The sequence below is a fragment of the Peromyscus californicus genome, unplaced genomic scaffold (assembly GCF_007827085.1).
Source record: "Peromyscus californicus insignis strain IS unplaced genomic scaffold, ASM782708v3 Scaffold_6__1_contigs__length_162567912, whole genome shotgun sequence".
In the NCBI taxonomy this organism is placed as follows: domain Eukaryota; kingdom Metazoa; phylum Chordata; class Mammalia; order Rodentia; family Cricetidae; genus Peromyscus; species Peromyscus californicus.
Genome location: NW_026294584.1, coordinates 53,310,127 through 53,334,478, shown reverse-complemented (window position 1 = coordinate 53,334,478; position 24,352 = coordinate 53,310,127). Strand labels below are relative to the sequence as shown.

The 24,352-nt window shown below is 43.0% G+C and overlaps 1 protein-coding gene across 2 annotated transcripts in view; it reads right to left on the bottom strand.

Moving 5' to 3' along the window:
* Nucleotides 1-24,352, bottom strand: part of Tmem178b (transmembrane protein 178B) — a 431,719-nt gene that overhangs the window by 53,939 nt on the left and 353,428 nt on the right. The window contains exon 1 of one of the 2 annotated variants that reach the window (XM_052720801.1): nucleotides 13,414-13,527. The exons of the other annotated variant lie outside the window; for it this stretch is intronic. Coding sequence (XP_052576761.1) covers nucleotides 13,414-13,450 — 37 coding nt within the window. The 5' untranslated portion in view covers nucleotides 13,451-13,527. Of the gene's footprint in view, nucleotides 1-13,413; nucleotides 13,528-24,352 lie in introns of those variants that run through there. 2 annotated transcript variants of the gene reach the window in all.

Sequence of the window (24,352 nt, the reverse complement as noted above, 5' to 3'; positions counted from 1 at the left end):
GGGTTTTGATCTCTGAAATGCTGCTCAGACGGCCCTCTGCCTCATCCTCTGCCCCATCCTTCTCCAAGCCCTCCATACTCCAGTCGTCCAAACTGCAGTTCTTTGCTCTCCCTTCCTCCTGAACAGCAGAGGGTCCGCTAGCATTCCAGCTTCCTGGATGCTCTGTCTGTCAAGCTCGCATCCTCTTTGAAGACCTCCCGAGAAATTGTGAGTGTGTGTGTGTGTGTGTGTGTGTGTGTGTGTGTGTGTGTGTGTGTGTCTGGTAGCCTCTACTATGGCTCTAGTAGACCTCACAAGCAGTACCCAGAACTGCACTTGGCTGATCTCACTGCCCTATCTTACTGCAGTTATTTGTTTACACCTCCTTCCCTTCAGTAAATTCAAGCTGGTTCAGGGTTGCATTGGTGTTTGATTTATTCTGTCTTCCTAGTCTCTAGCTCATGGCCTGACATAAGCAGGTGTTCAACAAATATTTGCTAACTGTGACCACCATCCAACCCTGTAATAATTATCAAAGTCGTGTGTGTGTGTGTGTGTGTGTGTGTGTGTGTGTGTGTGTGTGTGTGTATAATAACACGGGGGTGAGGAGAAAATCTAATCTGCTTCAGTGACTGGAATGCCATTGTGACTTGAACTCAGCTTTTCTCTTCCCCAATTTTAGGTTTTTGTGGCTGTTGATTTGTCTGTTTTGTTTTGTTTTTTAAAGCCAGCATCAACTGTTACTTAAACAACTCAACATCAGGGCTCACTGCATACAAAAGAAACATCAACATGCCTTTGGGTTTCAGATGGCCTGAAGAATGGGGGCACAGGACAAGTGCTCCCCCTCAGATTATGAATGAAGCAGACCCCTCTGTATTGCCCATCCCCATGAGTCAGGACGAGCCTGTGGGAAAAAGCAGTTGCTGTAGAAACAGGAGGCAGTTTCTGGATCAGAAGACAAGGCTTGAAGCTTTCTACTCCTCAATCCTACCTCCAGACTAGGGAGCTGCCACAAATAGGGATATTAAGCCACGCTGCCAGATACAAATCACATCCATTGTCAAAACAATGGAAGGCAAATTATGAAATTCGTACTTGCCTGATGAAAGCTAGGTCAGCAGCCAAAGCAAGTACAGGGGGAACTGAAAGGAAAGAGAATTCAGAACTGAGGAGAATCATCCCAACCCCCCAAACCAAAAACGTTCGGGCCTCAGTAATGGTCCCTTGCTGCCGCCGCCGCCGCCACCATGGCTGTCTGCCAACAGCAGAAAAGCAAGAAGGGAATGACTGAAGGAGACTAGCTCAGCCATCCTGATACACCTGGGTGGAGCTGGCAACCTGCTCTTCCACCCAAGGGAAGAGCCCATTCCTCCTTCCTCTGCCACAAGTCACTGACAGCTGCCAGGAGTGTAAGGTTCGGCAATGCGTTGCTTGAGAAGAACATGACCCCAGAGAGACACCATAAAGCAATTAGAAGATGAGAGTATTAAAACACATGGACACCTCAGAAGTGAGCCAGTGCCTGGGAACTAGCTAAGTGAGCTTTACATAACACGGGGAAAGGGAGGATTAAATAGGAAACAACATTGGCTGCTTGCTCTGTCCAGGTGGGTGTTGGGGAATATGCATAGGATGGGCCAATTCAACTTCGATTGTCCTGTAAGGTAGATGCAATGTTTTTCCAATTTAGAAAGTGGAACATGGGGACTTTAGTTGACCAAGGTTACACAGCCAGCGAGAGTCATCTCTGGGAAAGTATCCCACTCTGGCCATTGCTTTGTCATTCTCCAGTGCTTCTCATACCCTAGGCTACTTCAAAGCCCAGAATTGAACTTAACGTTCAGTAAAAGATAATGGAATATATTCACTTATCAAAACCATTCTGTGAAAAATGACACGAAAAACAAACAAAAAGCAATGCACAAGCCTATGTATTTCTATATTGCATGCATATATACATATGTGTGTGTGTGTGTGTGTGTGTGTGTGCATGTGGTGTGTGTGTGTATGCACCTACCCACATACAACCAAAGGTTAATAAGGAGCCTTTGTGGATTGTGAGTGTGTGTTGGAGGGTTGCCTTTTCTACAATAGGAGTGCAATACTTTAAGAATCAGATTTTGAGTTCCTTAAAAGATAAGAGTTTTATTGACTTTACATAGTTCTAAGCACAAATAATGAGTCAACCTGGTAGCAAGGGCACAGTGGTAAAAGATAGCGGTTACTAGCCTTCAATTCCTTCTTAATAATACCTAGAGTCTACATCCTGGTTCCACACATATTGGTTAGAATGCACTGTGCAAATCAAAACCATGCTGTCTTAGTTCTGAGGTGCCGGAGGAGAGGGCGATAGAGGAAAACTCGCTCTGCATCCAGAAACTGCAATGTCCAAGACAGCATGTTGTTGGATATTTGTACACTGTATGAAGATATATTGCTGTGTTTGGTTTACTAAAGAATTGAATGGCCAATAGCTAGGCAGGAAGAAGTTAAGCAGGACTTCTGGGGACAAAGAGGACTCTGGGAAGAAGAGAGGTGGGGAGATACCAGTGAGACTCTAAAGAAGTTAGACATACAGTACAAAATAAAGGTAACCGAGCCACATGGCAGAACGTAGATTAATAGAAACAGGTTAATTTGAGTTATAAGAGCTAGTTGGGGACAAGCCTAAGCTAAAGGCCAAACTTTCATAATTAATAATAAGTCTCCTTGTCATTATTTGCAGGCTAGCGATCCAAAGATAGTCCAACAAGAAAGCTTGCTACAATGGCATCCACAAGCCATATGCGAAGCTGAGCCCTTGACATTTTTATTGAGTACTTGATTGAAACATGCCTAAGTGTGAGATGTGTATCATAGTTGGATGTTACAGACTCATCAGGAATTTCTGTAAAAACATTCCTTAACAATTGTTGTTTATATTGATTACATGTTGCTATGACATTTTGGACAGATTGGATTAAGCCATATTATAAACATTGATTATACCTGTTTCTATTTATGTCTTTGATATGAGTAATAGAACATCTAAAATTATATGTGTTGACTGTGCTATGCTCCTGTAGGACTACAGTGTTTTGGGAAGAGGTGTAAGAACTTGTGTAGATCTTGCTACGCAAGGCACTCCAACCTAGCTCTGAGTCCTGTAGCGCACCCCATCTTCAGTTCACAAATAACAAGAGAATAGGAAACTGCGAGAGGAGGCTGGGGGATGAAGGCTTTTTAGAAGAGAGTCATAGGGAGCTGTGCATTTTCATTTCCTCCCATGGGGGCATCTCCACTCTTACCTACCAAGGTCAAGAAACTTGAGAGAACATCACTGAGGTGATCCAGAGTTTATAGGACATGAGGTGGTATTTACTGGTAGCCTCAAAAACTAAGTAAATGGCTGTCTGGGGCTTCCTGGCACAACCAAGTTCGACAGAGCAATACATGTGGAATTTTGAAGGGAAAAGATCTCTGCTTTCTCCACAGGTCAAGCGTAAGGGAGTGAAATCAAACAACCCTGAAAAGATTCTGCTGTGGTACCTTGCCTGTTTCGACGACATGACTCCACCAGAGAGTCTCAATGGAGTAGAGTACCAAAACTGGGAATTGGGGAGGAAGTGGAATCAGATCACCTAGACAATGGCCTGTTCATCTCAGGAGATAATGGTACATTGTCAATCCCTCCCTACAAAGCATTCCCAGGGAAATTACAAATTTGTTCTGTGAGAGATAGAGTCAGTACTTGAAACCTGCCACATGAAAAGCACCAACATTGAGCATGAGAGCACTGAGGACATTAGACCTCCTTGGCATATCACCTGCCTGCCTTTCTGCAAGTCCAGCCCTGAAGGAACCAAAACAGGTAGCAGATAGAATTTAAAAAGAAACTGAACCTGTCTTTCTTTCTACAGGCAGGTTTCTCATGCATGCCAAAGTTTAGCTGGGAAAGAGAGAAGATAATTTAAGACTCAGGGTTCAGCTGGGCAGTGGTGGTGCACATCTTTAACCCCAGCACTTGGGAGGCAGAGGCAGGCAGATCTCTGTGAGTTTGAGGCCAGCCTGGTCTACAGAGCAAGTTCCAGGACAGCCAAGTCTACACAGAAAGACCCTGTCTCAAAATACACACACACACACACACACACACACACACACACACACACACACACACACACACACACACACAAAATAGATAGGTAGATAGATAGATAGATAGATAGATAGATAGATAGATAGATAGATAGACAGATAGCACAGAGAGAGAGAGAGAGAGAGAGAGAGAGAGAGAGAGAGAGAGAGAGAGAGAAAGAGAAAGAGAGAGAGAGTCAGACAGACAGACTGACTGACTGACTGACTGTCTCAGGGTTCAAGTTATTATAATAGTTCTCAGATTTTGTTAACTACAAATAAAACAAAAGAATAAAATACCTAACAAGCTATCCAACACTCATTGAGACCTCCCATATGTGTTATCTAGGAATGGAGATAGAAGACGACATAGAACAGACTTAAAAGGTTATAGCAAGAAAAACAAAACTGTGTAGTCTTTCATAAATGAGTTACAGATAACTTTGTTCAAGCCAAACCTGAAATCAGAATGAACATAGGCAATGATACAATTAGCATTTCATATGCTAAGCTTATCCTAAGCACTTCATATATACTTTATCATACAGAATCCCTTCTCCTCTTTTATTGATGGGATAATAAGGAACTTGGGGTCGAGTCAGCTGCTTGAAAGTAGTAGCTGAGTAGAGCATTCTGCCCTGACTCTAAGGCTCTTGCTTCTTCTAATCACTGGGTTCTACAGCCTGCGAGAATCATGGATCAAGTGAGATCTTTGAAAGCCCTTTGTAACTGTAAAGTGCTGCCACAAATGTCCATCATCACTTATGTTCACTTCAGGCTCCAAGACAGAACACAAATGTAATGGAGCCTGCAGCTACCATCAGTGTCATCCAAAGTGTATTTAACAGCCCCAGGGTGTACTAGTCTTCCCAAACAACATGGGAAATACAAAACTAGTACTTTTTTGCTTCTGTCCTGAAAAAGCTTTTAAGTTATGCCATACCAATAAATTTGGTTTTCTAATTTCCAAGTATGCTAGTGAAAGGCCCTCAAAGAACATACACTTATGCCTATCTTCATATAAGCAAAGATATTTTCTGAAGTTCATGTGTATGGGGTGACAGGAACAGGCACCGTGGCACTTTTAGAGCAGAAAGGACCATGGGATATGGTGTGGGCAGTTGCCACCCCAGGGACCAGTGATGGCTTCTGCTTCTTTTGGCTAGTTAGAGCACCTTAGAGAAGTCACTTAAGCTTTGCATTTGTGTGTCTGCTTTATGAAGTGAGCCTCCTGCCTGGCAGTCCTGGCGTAGACTAGATGACTCTGTTCCTATGGTTGTAATTCTCAATGCCACTTTGCAGTATGCTAGCCTGTCTTTATCCCAAGAGGCAGTGCAAAAATTGAAAATTAAGAGCCTGTTATTAAAGTACTAATAAGACATCATGGAGCCAATTTTTAAGAATGCTAAGATATCATAAATCTAATAGATGATAACAAGGCTTGCACATCCCACACAGCTGGGAGAGACTGTGTACATGAGAGCAGAGCCTGCCCTTCTTCCTTCCCAGCCACAGTTCCTCCTGCTCCCTATGGACTCCTCTCTGCTAGTAACCAGTAATGGGTGAGAGACTCAGGGGACATCTTTTACCCCATGCCTTCTCTGTAGTTCTACTGATTTTTTTGTGGGACCACTTGACATTTTATTTTTAGTAAAGGATTTCATAAGGACATTTTCATGTAAGTACCTCATGTACTCTAACCATGTTCCTATTACACTGCCCCCTCTCCTTCCTCACCCCTCCCACCTCCCCCTTGTTCTTCTCGATAGTTGGCTTCTACTTTCATGTCATGTACGGTTTTGTGTATTTATATAAGATCTAGGCCCCTCAAATGAAAGAACATGAGATAGTTGCTTGAGTTTCACTTAATTCTCTCAATATGCTAATCTCCCTTTGCGTCCATTTTCTTGCAAATGATATAATTTCATGCTTTATAGATTGATGAAAGCTATTGTGTGTATATACTAGTTTATTATTTTTAATTACATGTATGCATGGTTGCGTGTCAGCAGGGAACAAGTGCTAAGGAGAAAAATAAAACACGTAATTGGCAGAATTTACCAGAAACATGTGGGAGTTCCCTTTTGTCTGCATCCAGGCCAGTGCTTACTATTTTTTTAAATGATTGTCATTGCTACTGGGGTAAGATAGATTCTCAATGAAGTTTTAATTTGCATTTCTCTGATGGCTAGTGAAGGGATACCATCTTGTGAGAACTGCTGGTTCATTTCATTAGCTCATTTATTGACGGGACTGATTTATTTCTTGGTATTTAGTTTTTGAGGGTTTTAGATATTCTAGATATTAATCCTCTTTCATATGTGAGGTTGGCAAAGATTTTCTCCCATTTATTAGGCTGTCTCTTCCCCATATTGTATGCTTTACAGAAGACATTAATGTATTAATCCACTCCATGTATAATGATCAAGTAACGGCTATATATAAGAAATAAATCTGTGGACAAAGTAAGTCCCTAGCTCCATGAAATTCACCTTCCAGGTAGAGAGGCAAGGTAAACACACACCCATATGCACATATATTCACGTATGTCAGGAAGGGACAAATTTGATGGATGAAAATGAAGCAGGTCAGTGGAACGAGGTACAATGAAATGGAAGGAGGTTATGGGCTCAGAACACTTTCTCTTAACTGTGACATTTGAATAGACACCCAAGGAAGGGAAGCGACAGGCATGTGGGCAATCACAAGTGCAAAGAAAATGAGCAGGAATCTACATGTTCTCCACACACTGTGTAACATTTTCCCCTAATGATCAGTACACACATTGACTTAGAGCAGCATAATCAGGTTTGTGTTCTGTCACAAACAAGAGACTATTTGCTGTGACTGGCTCCGCGTTCTTCCAGGAAATAAACATCCCTTCCAGTTTTCCTCCGCAGCCATTTGGGGAGAGAATATGGAGGCTTTTACTCAATTTAGCTGCATTTGTGAGGAACTCATTTGGTCAACACTGGCCAGCAGTGTCATTCTTACAGTTTAGACTTCACCCGGAATCAGGGGGAAAGGGGCAGGATTGTATTCAGTCTGTAAAGATAATTATGGCTGCAAAGTGGGAGGCCAACCGTGAAGGAAGGAGACAAGACGATTGTTTAGTGACCATGAGAAGCTACATTATAGCAGAGGACACGGATAAAAGGAGGAGACAAAGGGGGTTCCAATGGAAACCACTGCAGGGGCTTGTCAAGATGGAGCTGGAAAGCCACCAAGAGAGAAGGACTTATGCATGACTCCAGATGCTGCCTGGGAATATAGACTGCGGTCGTGTTCGAATCAGTGTAGCCATCTAGAACAGATGTGCTCTGCAGAGAGGGTGCTCATTCCTGCTCTTATTTCATAGACCTTACTACTAGGAATGTGCTCTCCTGCTGACCATATCAGTCATAAAATCTCTGCCATACAGCTCTGCTCTTCCTCCATTTCAGTAACACGTCTCTAGAAAGGGATTTTATCAGTTCTTCAGAACACTGCTTTAGAGATACCTAAATCCACACCTCCCAAACTACAGCTTCTAAGGCCCTACTTTTGTAGTTTCTGAATTTGGACTGATACATAGAAAGCAGATGAATTAACAACACTTGGTGACAATATAAGAAATAAGGGGGGCAAGATAGCCACTGTTCAGGATATCTTCTGTATTGTGTGATAGAAAAATGTGGACACCATCAGCTAATATACAGAAGAAGAGATACAGAATGTTTTTAATCTTTCCTTATTTGGGAGATGTTTTGGAATAAAGGTGAAAGGACAAATATTGTGAGAAAAATATAAGATTATTCAGTTAATTAAGTACCTAGTACACAGATAGATAATTAGAGACACCTGCCCGTTGTCATGTTGACTGTCAGGGTCACATGTATAGAGAAGCAATTAGTGCTTGCTTGATTCTGATTTGAGACTCAGGCAGTAGAAATAGTCTATTGTATGCTTGCTTCCTAAGGATGGACACAGGTGTAAAGAAGGAAGGCCAAGGGGAAAATTTGAACACAAACCATACTAGTTACTTTCCTCATCACTGTGACCACAATTCTTGGTGGAAACAGCTTAAGGGAGGAAATGGCTTTTGGCTCCCAGTCTCAGAGGACTCAGTTGTCCATGGCAGGAAGGGCACAGTGGAGCAGACCAGTTCACGTCCATCTGAAAATCCAAGGAAATGGCCCGGGATTATGCACTTCCAATGACCTGCCCCCACTGAGCTACATCTTCCATCTAGGCTTCACTTCCCAGTTTGCAGAACCTCTAAAAATAGAACCACTAGCTGGGCCAATCACTGCAAACACATGCTTGGGGGGCACCTCACATTGAATCCACAACACTGACATTTACGGTGAGAAGAAGAAAAGGAGACTGAGAATGGATGGCCAAAAAGGACAGGGCAACATGAGGGACACCATGGTAGGGAAAAAGAGAAGGTTTTGCCAATCGATAGTAAATTAAGACATAACAGCATAAAATTCACATCAAGGATTTTCTGAGCATCCATTGTGGGTCTGGCATCATGAAAGCCACAGGAGAAATAGTCTATGGAGGTACAGATTCTTGTCACATGGAGCTTCCTAGATTCACAATGAGGAGAGATCCCATGTGGACTTGGCAAGGGCTCTTTTAGTAGAATCCATTTTCACTGGGTTACTAGGAATGAATGGGAGATGAGAAGCAGAAAGTTGTCCCTAAATACTATGCTTTCAAGTAACCTGGCTGGAGAGAAGAGGGAGGTGGTGGGTGAAAGAGCATGAGGGAGGTGCAGATGAGTTTAATGTATGCAAAGCTTGAGTTCGTTTCTATGCAGAAGAAAAGGCATTAGTAGAGAGGATGAACTGAAGATATCATGGGTTTAGCTGTTCACAGGCTCTAGCCCTTATCCAAATCATCAGAGCAGATCACACAGACTCAGGAAGGATGGCTTTGTTCCACTTCAAAACCTGCACAGCAGAGCTTGGTGGTGAAGACCCCTGAGCTCATGGTCAGTCTCTCTGGGTTTGAGTTCCCAGAAGTACCTCTTCCTCACCATGAGACCTTAAGATCTCTGACACTCAGTTCCCTCACAGATGAATAGGGATCATAATAGTGCCTATGTTACAAGATTGTTATGCTATCAGTATCTCAATTATGAACTAATACAAAGCAAGTGCTGTGTGTGCACTCAGAAATTAAGCTAAGAAACAGATGTGTGATGTGAAAATTCATCCACATATGCATATTCTATAGAAGGAGTTGGCTGCGGGAAGAAGAGAGAGACCAAAGCTTTGGAAATGGGAGGGAAGTCTTCAGAAAGTAAGTTTAGAGTTAGGAGATGCAATTATTCTTGTCATTGTGGCTTAGGCTCAGCTCACCCTATCACTTTTGCAACTTCTCTTATAGGCATATGCCCATAATCACTCTCATTCTGGAAGAAAGGTTCATAGTGGTGGGCTAGATATAGTGGTGGGCTAGATCTCTGAAAACTGAGCATTCACTCATTCATTGATTGACTAAATCATTTGTTCATTTACTAAACTCTATCCTTCAGCCAGGTATTCTAGGCACTAAAATACAAAGATGATGTATTAGTCATGGTTCTCTAGAAGAACAGAATTGATAGAATTAATACACACACACACACACACACACACACACACACACACACACACATTAGGAATTTGTTAGAACAGCTGACAGGCTGTAGTTCAACTAGTTCACAATGGCTGTTTACCAACAGAAGGTCAAAGAATCCAGTAGCTGCTCAGTCCATGAGGCTGGATGTCTCAGCTGGTCTTCAATATACACCAGAATCCTAAAGAAGTAGGCTCTGATGCCACTTCTAATGGACTTGCTAGTGAGAGTGAGATCAAGCAGGCAAAGACAGATAACAAGCTTCCTTCTTCCACGTCCTTTATACAGGCTTCCAGCGGAAGGTATGACCCAGATTGAAGGTGGATCTCCTCACCTTAAATGATCTGGATTAAAGGTGTATCTTCTTACCTCAAAAGATTTAGAGTAAAAAATAGGTCTTCCCATTTCAAATATTTTAATTAAGAAAAAAATCCCTCACAGGTGTACCCAGCCTTTTAGGTTTTAGTTAATTCCAGATGTAGTCAAAGTTGACAACCAAGAATAGCCACCACAGATGAGGAGGACATCAGCTCTTTCCTTGAGCTGGAAAGCCTTAGGATTCCCTTGTCCTGCTCTCCTCCTGTCCTCCCACATCTTCAGGCACCATTCAGTCACTTGAAGGGTAGGGCTATGCCTTTCCTCTTCGTGTCACTCAAAGAACAGACAAGTTGGTTCTCCACAGAATGATGGGAACACAAGTGAGTAGGAGCCCACAGTGTCTCTCCCAGATAGTCACTTAGCAAGGCAGGAAAGGCGCTGACATCTACTTGGCACTGGTTAGGTACCAGGCATCACTGTCAGTGCACAGCACACACAGCTCACTCTGAGCCAGGCAAGGAGATGCTGTTGAAATTTGTTGGACTGAACAGTGATGCCTAATGGCTTCTTGTTTGTATTTTCGATGTTTGTCACTTTTTAAGGTTTGCTTTCTATGCTCAAAGCATCTCCGATAGCCAGAAATGTTTTTCATTCTTCACATGTAGTCAGTCACTTTTGAATTTTGCTGGTGTCTTGCATTTGGGTCTTTTGTTAAGTAAATATTTTCATGTCCTTCACGTCTTGTTGCACAAGAAACAAGCATCTCCATCCCTTTGGCCCCACGTAAGCCAATCTCTCATTTAACCCTCTCCATTGTCTTTGTTCAGTGGTAGCTATCAAAGCCGGATTGAAGAAGTCACTCACTAACGAGGACAAGGTCATTGGAAGATATGTGAAAACCCCAAACAAAATGAGAAACAGTTGGGTAAAACTTTTTCCCCCCAGTTATCACAAAGGAATTTGAGTATTAAATTTACCAAGCTAAGAAAAAAAAACACTAAATGGGATCATGAATTTAAAAAGAAAAGATGACAGACAAATATACAAGGTGGGATGTTTATATATTGATGCCTTTGCTACCCAGATGGTTTCTAAGGGAACAATAGGTATGCCATTCGTCTGTAAGTAATGCATCAGATCACCACAATCCACATGTCTTCACACCTGGCAGTGCAGGGCAATTCTCAAGTTCAAGGTTTATTTCTGCCTTCTGGAGACACTACTCTTGTCAGTAGAGTTGGGGGAAAAAAGGTCAAAGCCTTTGCTGCTTTTAGCACTTGGACATATAGGTAGTGGGGGGATTTCCCTGACTTGAGGCTACACCTCACAGACACACCTGATATCATACACATGTTTTTAAGGATACTGTATTCTCTTTATCAAAAAGTTAAGATTATAAATTTATCTGAATTTATAGTTAAATTACCATTTAATTACATTCAAATATACTTTCTTTATTCTTTCTCTCATGATTTATGTCTATTATTTTATGTGCACTGTGCTTTGTTTGCGTGTATGTCTGTGTGAAGGTATCAGATCCCCTGGAACTGGAGTTACAGACAGTTGTGAGCTGCCATGTGGGTTCTTGGAATTGAACCCAGGTCCTCTGGAGGAGTAGCCAGTGCTATTAACCACTAAGCCACCTCTCTAGCCCCCAAATATACTCTTAACCTGCATTGATCAGAAAAAGATTAGCACTAATTTGATGCCTATTAAATCCACATTGGCCATGCAGAAAGTCCCAGTGATGCTCAAGACATAATCATCCTCTGGACTCCCAGATGTCAGCAATATTTTGAGTTCTGCTCATTTTCATTTTCTTTCTGATCAGCAGCCAAGTTCATCATATTTGGTTACCATGGTAATTAATGTATAGATCTCTCCTCTTCACCCCTGGGGACATTGCTTCTGCTCTGGCCCTGGCTTTCCTTCTCACTCCTGGGTAACTTAGAGAAGTCAAGGAGTCTGACTTTAATTTTAATTTAGGGTTAACATCTGTGAACATTTCTCCACAACATGCTTACTTGTGGAATGTCTTTTGGGAGGAGCTCCAACTCCACCCCCCTGGGGACTCTCCCCAGAGTCCTCTTCCCAAGGCTTCTCTGCTCTGGTCATGTGGTTTGCCAGGTTAACTGTAACCTCAGAGCCTTCATGCTAAGGCCTTCATTTCCAACCCTCTTTATGACTGCCATCACTTTTCTTCCTCCATATGCTCTGCAGATGAGCAGCTCACCTCTCTGCAAGACACCCTTTGTCCCCTTTGTCCTCATGTCCCTGCTTGTGTCAAAGACACACCTATGTCCCAGGATCCTCCCAATCCTGTTCCCGTGGACAAGATCTTAACACTTTCCAAAGATTCACTCCCCTGCCCATGACAAGGAACCATCAGTTTAAATTGGTTGTGATAGAAATAGGTTATAGGTTAAGTAAAAACACACATATAATAATATATCTAATTTATGACACTCCACCAGATTGTTTAATTGTCAAAGTTACATAATGTTTATGTTAAGAAGAAACCTAAATACATAATTTTCAGCTTATTTCTGTATATGTGGGTATAGAGAGATTAAATATAGAAGACAAATAGAATTAGATAAGAGCTAGATACTGCCTTCTGTAAGAAAGTCTCCATCTTTATCTGAAATTAGTTTGAGAAATAAAAGACTTTCACAGATATTCTCTGGTGAAGTATTAATATCCAAATGTTACAAGCTGACCAACCATGTCCTTTTATGAGAGAAGCATATTGTAGACATTAGAACCGTATTTATGAAAACAATCTAAACTATTCTAACAATTGGAATACAGTTAAACAAATGATGGTATGTTCACATTATGGGCTATTATGCAGCCATAAAGCTGATGTTTTTGGAGAAATTAAATGATGTTGGAAAAAACAGATGCAAAGTTGCATATTCTATCTGCTCCCGGATATAGAACTATAATGATCATAAACATTGCTGATAATAATAATAAGTAAAAAAAGACCAAAAGAAAATATATCGAATGGTTACTGGTGAAGGAGAGGATTATGGATGATTTTCACATGATTCTTTATAATTTCTGGTGGTTTCTAAAATCAAGCAATAAATATAGTTTGCATCTACAGCCAAGAGGAAAATTATTCTTTAAAAAACAACAACAACATGCACACACAAACAAATATCCTTGGACTTTAGTGAGGGATACAGTGATGGAGGATGTTCAAAGACTCTTTTCAGCATCAGCTAGCTAGAAGTTGTCTCTCCTGGAGACATTTGGTTCCCACAAAGCAAGCGCCCTCATCAGCAGTCACTGTGAACTAGAACAGCTGTGAAGATGCAACACAATGACTGTGCATGGGTAAGATGACCCCAGGATGCCATGGAAACAGATTCAAGTACTCACAGAAGAGCAGAGCATCTTCTGCAACATCTCTGCTCATGGTTGATATGGCATGCTGATAAAAGTCTTTTACTCAGTTAGTTTTTCTCAACTTAAGTGATGTCGTAGGTACCCTCGGCAATCCTTGCATCAGCCTCCTTCAAGAATCAGAGTAAACAAGAGACACTCTGAAAGAAGCGACAGTGTGGAGACAAAACGAGGGGAACAAAGGTTGTGTTATGGAGTCAGTGTTCTGTAGAAAAACAGAAACAGCGCTGCATAGGCTCAGAACAATGCAAGAACTGTGAAACCCAGAGATGGAGCCACCCTAAAGTTATTCTGGCTGTGACACTATGAGTGACATCCAAAGGTGCCCAAGTCATATATTTTGTTGGCTGACACTGTTTTATGACGTGAAAGATTGCCATTAATCATCCTTTTTCTTTGTGACAGTATCTATGCTGAGAATTCTTCCAAAGGGCTAAAGAAAAGATAAAGACTTCAGTAATTACAACTGAATAATTACAACTAAACACTGAGAATTTTGAGACACAATTACTGAGCTTGAACATTGGCTCTTGTCTGTCATATAACTCTGGCCATTCCCAAGCCTCGGTTTTCCTGTCTATAAGATGGCACTGATAGCAATGTCCCCCTCAGAGTGTGAAGGTGGGAATCTTAAAGAGGCAGGGGTTAGGAGAAGATGGGAAGGTCATAGGGACTTTGTTCTCAGAAGGGATTAAAGCTGGCTCCCAGATTGGGTGAGTTCTGACCAAAGCTGGTTGGTATAAAGCAAACATCTCCTGCTTCCTGTCTTCTGATACAGATTTTCTCTGCATGTTCCTGCCACAGTGACACCACCAGTTCTGAGATCTTCACCAGAGCAGGGCAGATGCTGGCACCACACTCTGGAATCTACACAAATGGAAACTAAGTAAATCTCTTCTTAAACAACAAAGCATTTTGATACAACAACACACACACAAAAGAATGGATCCCACATGGCACAAGGCAGATACCCTACAAAGGAGAACCATTCAGGCAACCGAGCCTAGGATGAGCTTGATTCTATTGGAGGCCCACTGATCACCCCACATCACAGGGGAAAACAAAACAAACAAACATCTTTTTTCCATTCAGCCCTCTGAATTTATCCACATACTCTTTAGTAAATGGCTCAGAATACATAAAACCCAACATTTTGCAGAAAGATGTGTGTAAGTGTCAATAAACAGCATGGATTGTATGGTCCACCAATTCTGGCTGCCATAGATGTCCTGGACACACCATTCTCAGGCAGAACTCTAAAGCACTGTCACACTGCTGGGACACTTATCTTGATTCCAGGGCACAGTGGAGCAGACTGATGGGCAATTTATCTCTGCAAAGGACTTTTGTGGGAAGCATGGCTTCAGTCAGATTTGCATTTCTCCACTCTCATCCTCAGAGCATGACACTGTGCCCCGCTACAAAGACATGACATCATTTAGGCAGCACTGACCATGTGCTGTGGTCAGAAGGACTTCACATTCCCATCATTTAATCATTGTGACAACAGTGTGCTTCAGAGACAGCTCGGAGGTGTCATTTCTTACTGATAAAGGACAAGTTGATTCCATCAGATGGTCACTGGGGATACAGGAATGGGACAAGTGCACAAAAAGGGCAGACTAGACAAGCTCATCTTGAAATCCAAGGAACAGTGAGACAGCCTTGGAAAACCTGTGACTCAAGGAAGAATCTTGCTAAGGACAGGGCTTCCCCATGCTTGGCCTTCCCCCATATTTGCATTAGAAAACTCCGTTAAAATACGGTGGCCCTACCTTCTCTTTGCAACCTAAGTGGCACATCTTCCAAGCCCATGAGAATAGAGAACTTCCCTGGGTTCACAGGCTTGGCCCTCCTTAGAGGGACTGTGTGGACCTTTCAAAATCCAATGCAATCAGTGCATTGCACTGATTACTCTGTGAAGTGCCAAGTACTCTGCCTCCCAAGCAGCCCCATAAACATGCTGAATTAACAGGCAAGCTTTCTGAGTTACACTTTTAAATGCAATGTATTAAACATGATGATTTCATGAATGACCAAAGTTGTACATAAGCCACGTTTATACCCTAAGGCTAAGAGAATGGCTGAATCAGTCAACAGACCGTTTAAATAGCTGTTTTTATTTTATTGGTGTTTTGAAACAAGGTCTTTTGAGATAGCCCTGGCTTGCCTCCAACTTGCTATATTGTGTAGGCTGGCCTCAAACTCATGACAATCTTCCCACCTCATTCTCCTGAGTCCTGAAATTACAGGTCTTACATTTTTCCTCAAGTTATTTTTATTTATTTATTTCTGCTTAAATTTTTTTCATGATGGTTCCTCATCCTCCTTTGAGACTTGTGCTTGCACATAATATAAAATTTAGAAGGAAACTGCTTTTAGACACGGAGTTCTGTGCCATTAGTGATTTAATCCTGTCACCATCACACTATCCATCTCAGGACACGGCTATTTTAAACCCTCGTTCTCCACATTTCCCAGTCCCTGGCAGTGGCCATTTCACTGTCTGTCTCTACATGTTTGAGAACTCAGATACTAGGATGAGTGGAAGCGTGCTGCATGAGGGATCTGGGGTCTAGATGATTTTACTTAGTGTTTTCAAGGTTCCTCTGTATTGTGGCACGTGTTAGAATATCATTTCTTTTTTAAAACTGAGGTAAATCACACAGAGAATTCACCATCTTGTTTTTTATGTATACAATGTAGTGGGTATTGTGGCTCCCTTTTAGCATGAGAGTCAGAACTGTTGTAGGAACAACCATAGACGGCCAGGCATCAATCACCAAAAGTGAGTTCATGGTCAAGATTAGAACATGCTTCTGGTGAGGATTTTCCAAGTCACCTCACCTGTATGAGCCTACTATTTGTTAGGTCTCTTGGTGACTAGGTACCAAGCTAGTGTGTGTGTGTGTGTGTGTGTGTGTGTGTGTGTGTGTGTGTGTGTGTGTGTGTGTGTGTGTGTGTGTATCTGTGTGTTTGTCTGTGTGTGTGTACTTGTGTGCATATGTGTGTCTGTGTATGACATTGGGGAGCTGGAGACAAGAAAGTACCTGGGAGTCTCTGGCTGTCCTAATTAGTCTAGTCAATGGTTTCCAGGCCCAGGAAAGACCTGTCTCAAATTAGGTAGTCTGCTTTCTGAGGTTGATGTCTGAGGTGTCATCTTGCCTCCACAAATATGCACACACCTGTGCACCTGCACACACACATGAGCACATTTATATACGGGCACACATGAAAAAACGAGAAAGAGGGGAGAAGGGAGGGAAGGAAGAAGTCTTTATCCAAGGACGCAACATCAAGAGAAGCAGTGCAGTGATAGGAAGGACGAGAGAGCAGCTCTGGTCGTTAACGCTCCCCTGGGGTTGCTCAAGGAGTCTGTTGGATCTGCATTAGCCAAATAGGGCTGCCTTGGGCTGGGCACTGGTGTGCAGAGAGGCACTCTTGCAGATCCCTGTCTGAACCCAGGAAGACAAGCCAAGGCAAAGCAAAGTGCTCAGAATAGAAAAACATGTCCCCTTTCACAACGGGAAGAAAGTAGGGAAGTTCCCAGAAAGTAGGCAAAGGGAATGTAGGAGAAGAAGACAGCAGACAAGACTTGGGTCTCCAGACTGTAGAGCTTAGGGCGGACAAGGACAAAGGGGCAGCCTGGGGCACACTTGTCCCCAGGGCTCCAAAGAGAAGAGAGGCCACAACTCAAACCCCAAGTGAGAGAGGGAGCTTTGGAAGGAGCTGAGAGCTGGAATCCCACATTGAGTTAATTAACAGAGCTGTGATTTGCCAATGAATGCCCAGCAGGGCCGATCATCTGCTTGATAGAGGGCCCAGCTTTCCTGATGGAATCTCAAGTGCATGAGCCATGAAATTACTTCTCAGCAAAAAGACAAAGACAGTCAAATACGACAAGCACTTGTGTTTGTGGACGGGAGGACCCTTGCTGTTCTCTTTCTTGGAAAAAACGGGCTAATTACAAAGACCAGAGAGGAGACAGAAATAGTCAACCATATCAGCTCTCCTGGGGAAGCAGAGTGTGGCGCACTTAAAATGTGCTCGGCAGTGTTTTACTTACACTGTCCCATGCAATCCTCACAATTACCCATTACAGTGCTCATTTCACAGATGGAGAAACACAGAGCACAGAGAGTTGAAGTAATTTTCCCAAGGACACAGAGCAAAGGAATCCACATAAACATCTCATCTTCCACACTGAAGCACTCCATAGCTATCCTATTATTTTTTTTAATAATAGTCTAAAATAAGATAAAGTAAAGGTCCCGAATAAATCACTGGAAAGTTTCCCTTACTTTTTTTTTTCTTTCTGGGAATGCTTCACCCATTTCTCTTGCAGACACTGTGTCATCTTTCTTAACAATGATGTGTGGTAGTATGATAGTTGGTCTTGAATGTCAACTTGATGGGATTTGGAGCTACCTAAGAGATAAACTTCTGGGTTGTCCTTGAATAAATTCTTAAGGAGGATTAATTGAGGAATAAATATTCACTCCAACTGTGGGCATCATCATCCCATAGGCTGGGGGCCCAGGACTGAATGAAAAGCCAGGTAGTTGAGTGCCCCTATCTCTCTCATCACTTCCTGCGATATGACTGGCCATTTCACACTCCTGCTGCCATGCCTTCCCCAACATGATGGACTGTACCCTTCAACGGTAAGCCTAAACAAATCCTTCTGCCCCTAAGTTGCTTTTGTCTGGTATTTTGTTTCAGCAAAATAGGAAGACATTCCAGCTTGGAGTGTCTGTAGAGAGCAGATGTCTTTCCCCAATGCATATCTCATTTTGCCACTCCACTACTTAAGATCCTTCAGTGGCCCCTCACTGCCTTCAGGATAAACTCCAGATCTCCACTGTGCCACTCTGGACTTTGGAGCTATAGCCGTTCTCTGGCTTTCTAGTCTTCTCTTTCCCCAAACTGTGCCTATCATGCCAGCCCTATCCATCCATCCACGGGCAATTGGTGGGTCACTCTGGGCTTTCTGAGCACATGCTCTCCTACACCAGGAGCTTTGTGCTGGCTGTTCCTTGAGCATAAGAACATCTCCACTTTCTGCTTGAACCTCCAGAATTCATCCAGGGCTCTCCACTGCAGGGTCTTCCATACCTGGCCAGACTTCTGACTTATTTCTCTGTTGCCTACTCTGCTGTGGTTTCAATGTGTCCCATAAGGCCATGTGTTGAAAACTTTCCTAATACCACAGTACCTGAAATCACCTTTAAGAGGTGATCAGGTCATGGAAGCAGAGTGCATTAGGGTGGTAATGGCAGGATTTGGTCTACAAAAAAGTGTGTTCAGGCACCTCATGGTCTCTCTCACCCATGTGGCACATTATGGTACATCAAGAGAGCCCTTGTCAGATGTACACTTGACATTGGACTTCCAAGCCTCTATAATTATGAACTAAGAAGTTTCTACTTGTTATAAATTATCACCCTACCATATTCTGTTATAGCAGCAAAAACACACTGAGACTCACACCTATCTCCATTATAGCTATTCTATAATATATTATAATGGTCTTTTTATTTACTTCTTCCTGCAACTTATCCACCCACCCACCCACCCTTCCCTCCATCTATCCATCCATTCATCATCTATCCACTAATTCCTACATACAAGTTCTGCTGAGAGCAGGACTCACAACCACCCATGATTAGCTCACCAAATATCTCTAGCCTCGTATACAGTAGTCCCAGACATCAGCAAAGCCACCAAAGGAACTTGCCCCAGACCTACTGACCTGGAAACTATGGGGGAAGGATCTGTTTTAGTGGACTCTTCAGTTGAAGCATCACCACTCTAACACAGTGCTTGGCATGTCTCATTCTGCAAGTGTGGGATGAATGAACACTCTAGAAACCAGCTGTCTGGAGCCTCTGGATACCTCATGGTGTCCCACCTCCCCAGGGGGGAAAACCAGTCTTTCCTGGACTAATTCCATCTTATCCAGGGAGTCCTAGTTTATCTCATTTCCAACTCAGCTTTAGCCCTGGTGTTGCTGACACCTGGCTGGATGACTTCGAAACAACTTAAGCCAGTGAATCTTTAGGGCTTTTAGAAATATATTGAACCTCTGAGTCAGAGTCTTAGGTAAGAAGCCCAAGCTTGGTTCTTACTGGGTGCTGTGTGAGTCTACCATTATCCTTTACTTCTCTTCTAAAAAGGTAACCTACTGCTGGATTCTGAATCTGGAAAGTTCTCCAGAGGCCTGTGTGTTAAAGGCTTGATTCTCAACTTGGCATTGGGAAGTGATGACACCTTCAAGAAGTGGCCTAGAGGGGTGTCTTCAGGCCATATGAACATGCATTTGAAGGGGTTATGAGAATCTAACCCTTTTCCCTGTCATTTCTGCTCTCTGACTATGCGGTGAGCCATTTAGCTCTGCCATGCATCCATCAACAAGCACTATCACAAGGCCCAAAGCAATAGGGCCAATGAATCCGACTGAAACCCCCAAAACAGTGACCCCAAATAAACTTTCTTTCTCTATCAGTTGGTCGTCTCAGGTATCTATCATAGTAACAGGAAGCTGACTAACGACCACCAAGGTCATGGACTCGGCAGGTGAAGAAATGCATGTGAGTGCGTGTCTTCATCTTCCAAGCACTCCTTCCTTACCTGCTGGTTGCTACTAACAAAGTGAAACACTAGCCAGGCTAAACAAATCAAAATGTTTCAGCTCTGAATTCTACGATATCCAGATGAATTCCCATTTCAATAAATGTTATAAGAAGATGTCCTTTCACAGATAGTGACAGATCACAATTCGGGTTCAGACCTAAGATGGAGTTCCAGGCAGCTCTGATGCTTCCATATATCGTATGTGTCCTCTCTGCACTGTTCCCATCTATAGGGTGGGTCACCAAGACCACTCACTTCTCAGCATTCTTTGAATATGTGTGTGGTTCTTGACATTTTGGTTGTGAGTCCAGCTTTAATGGCTAAATTACCTCTCCAGCTCTGAATACGTGTAAGATTCTTAAAACATACCCCAAGCACTTAGTAAATGTTAAGGACCAAGACACCAATGAACTGTTGCTATATTGTTAGTGGAACTATTTTCAGTTCTGAGGTGAGGAACACAAAGTAAGAGATCATCTGGTGGTTATCCATCTACAAAGACTACTTTTAGTGAATTCTGCCTTCTGACTAGGTGACTGACACTTGATTATGTATCATGTTTTAGACATAGATAAGAGCTACTGTTTCTTGGTTTGGTTTGGTTTGTCTTGGTTAGTTCACTCATTAAAGAGGGCAGGGTTCCAAGCCTTTATGAATGCCAACAAGTTTATCCATGGATGTTAAGCAGCCCAGAGGTATCTGCGAGCTAGAGCAGGTGTCTGCATCCATCCTCTGTAAAGGACCAAGGGGTGAAAACTTTAGGCTTTGCTGGTTTTACAGTCTTTGCTCCTTACGTGGTATGTGGCAATAAAAACACAGTATGTAACTTGGGAAAGCCATAGGTATGCCAGTATTTGGCCCACGTGTGATCACCATTTGTTGGCCTCTGCCTTAGAGAACACTGAGGAGCTAGAGGTGATAAAATGACAGTCCCTCTTTCCCTAACCATATTCAAAACACTTTATCATCATCATCCACCACCACCACCACCATCGTTTTGTTAATTATAAAAAAAATCGGCTAATAACTCTATCTTTAGAAAGTGTATCTTGTAAGTGCTGGAAATACATGAATTATAATAAATTCCTGCTTTAACTCAGCACCTGAGCAATGTGGTATTCATTAAATGCTGTTTGAAGGTGTAGTAGTATGAAACTATACTGTCTGCCCACACAAACGACTCCTCTCATCAGAGATAGAAGACAGGGCATTTTATTCTCTGAGAACTTAGGCATACTACACACGTTTCTGTGAATCCTCATCTTCCTATGAGTGTTTTAACATGTGGAAACATGGTCCCTTTAACCCAGCATGTACAGGAAATGTGTAAGGACACTTGGATCATGACAAATAACCAACCAGATACCTCTTGCTGAGGGATGTGGGGCTGAATGGGTGGGTTCCTTTGCTCCAGGAGAATCCTTTAAAATTCCTGAATGGCAAATGGTTTACATTTTCTTTCTTTCTTTTTTAAGATTGTGCATGGTTTTGTGTGAGCAGGAACATGAACATGCCACAGCATACATGTGGAGGTCAGAGGACAACTGAGAATTGGTTCTCTCCTTCCGAAGCGACTCTAAGGTTCTAACTCCAGTCACTGGGCATGCGCAACAGGCACCTTTAGCTGCTGAGCCATCTCCCCAGAGGAATCCATGCTTTCTCACCTAACTCTACTACAATCTGGGAGGAGGGGCTAAGGGCTGGGGCAGGAGCAGGGGCTAGGCAGAAGATTATGAACTCCTTCCAGGGCAGAAAGAGCAGTGGGGATGCCTAGAATAATGACTTCATGGGCTTTACATAGAGAAGAGGCCGGAATGCATGACCTAGAAACAAGGACCAGAGACCTTCCTGGGAGAAAAGCAGAAATAGCCCCTGTATGCTGCTAGGAAGCCAGAGAAATCAGCTTTGGGAGGTACTGCTCAGGGCTGATGACACCCTGGTAATATAGCATTTAACATACAATGTGCAGAGCACAGATATGAGCTGTAAAATGACAGGGTGGAGAGAGGTGGGTGGCAATTTTATCGGCCATTTGAACCTGAACAGCCCAGTTTTAGGAAAACAGATAAAAATAATAATAAATAATGCAGCATACCTCCTCTTTGCCGGTGGCAATGGGCTTCCATTTTAATGAGGATTGAACACAACATAGACATTTTGACACCCTGACATATGCCTTAAAATGGAAATCTACCTGGAGAGTCTGTCACAGTGGCTCTTCAACACCAAGAAGCCCCATCCTCACTCCAAAAAGACTGAGAGGTTTCCATGGCAGGATGAGGAGGATCCTCATAGCCACTGTGATGGCTCCTGCCTCCTCTGTTGGGCAAATTTCTGTCCCTTCTGAAGGGTGGGGAGATGATGCCGTCACTGGGGGTGTGGGTCAGTAAAGACATCCAAGATATGTGGGTAAGTTCAGTGGAAAGAGACACTAAGAGGGTTATGACAATTGTCACATTTTTATTAAAGCCTGACTCCGAGAGAGACAGAGACAGGGAGAAAGAAAACATGTTTGTGGGAGGTGGTCATGAGCACCTGTGTACAGGTGTGTATGGAGGCCAGAAGTCAATACCAAATGTCTTCCTCAGTCATTCTTCCTTATAGTTTGAGACTGAGTCTCTCATTGAACTTGGAGTTTATTGATGGGGCTGGACTGGCTGGCCCAAGGATCCTCCTGTGCCCACCCTCTCAGCTCTGGGATTATAAGCTCTTGCCATGGCACTCCGCTTTTCCATGGGTGCTAGGGATCAAACTGAGGTCCTCACGTTTACACAGCAAGCTCTTTACAGATTGAGCCATCTCCCTAGCCCCACCCAGCACTTCTAGAGACTTTGAGCCTCATAGACTGGGAGGTAAGTGGGGAGTATGTTTTTCATTCTCACTCAAAGTCAGGCAAGGTCAAGATCAAGGTGAGTTGTATAGACAGATCACAGCCTTGTTTCTGGACTTCAGGGAAGACTTCCAGAATGGTGACAGTTCTCTGACTCAGAGACACGAGATTGATGGTGCTTCCCTACCCAGTCTCAGCCTTTGGCTTGGACACCAGGTCATCATCTATCAAGCACATGACTACCCAGTAGCCCAACCAGCACCAGTTAGTCCAAGGACCAGCAATTCCTATGTCCAAGACCCTTCCAATGGGTTAAGACTCAAAACTTGAAGTTCTGGCTGAGGCTTGAGGGCCCTAATACTGTAAAGGTCATAGACACAGGTCAGTTTCTAATGTGAGAAATTTGGAGAACCAGCATTCTGCAGAAAGGCACACCAACAAGTCTGCTGATGAGGGTTGGAAGAAATTGGAAACATCCAAAGCAGAAGTACTGTGAGTACACCTGCCACAAGGGAGGGCGCCAGGAAAACTGAGCCTTCAGTCTTGAGCTGACCAAATTGGATGCTAACCATAGGCGTGTTCAGAGCCATGGGCCCAGCACAGGACAAGATAATAGCAAGTTTGCCATATATTACCTCCAACCTTAGAAAAAGCAGGAAACCTCTTTGGGCCCCTGATATTGGTGTAGTGGGTTGAATTGTGTCTATAAAAGATACACACAAGTTCTAAGTTCCAGTGTCCACAAATGTGGCATTATATGGAAACTGGATCTGTGTAGGTACAGTTAGATGCAGGTGTAGAGAATCTCAAGAGGAAACTATCCTGGGTTTAAGGTGGGTCCTAGAGTTCAAAAACGTTTTCCATAAAGGTAGGTAAAAGAAACATGAAATTTAAGACTCAGAGACATAGAAAAGATCATGTAAGATCAAGACAGTGATTTCTTTCAAATGGCCTCAAACCTAGAGCAAATGAAACCAGTCAATCAATCAATCAATCAATCAATCAATCAGAGTGTGTGTTTTATATGTATGCATGTTCACATGTATGTGTACCAATGTGTGTGTGTGGATGTGCACGTACACGTGTACGTGTGCGGATGAGCAAGCATATGTAGGGGGTGGGCAGAAGTTAAAATTTTCGTTGAGCACTCTCGTTTATTGAAGTAGGATCTCTCACTGAACCCTGAGATCATCAATAGGCTAGTCCAGCTAGGGAGCTTGCTCCATGGATTCTCTGTCCCTGCCACCCAAATGCTGGGATCAGAGGTGGGCCACCACACCCACTCGGCTTTTATGTGAGGGTGGGGGATTTGAACTCAGGTCCTTACATTTGCACAGAAAGTGTTTTATCCACTGAGCTGTCTCCCAAGTGCCACAAATGAAATTTTTACCAAGCACATAGGAAAGAATGGCAATGTTCCCATTTCTGGCTTGAAGCCTATGATTACAGAAA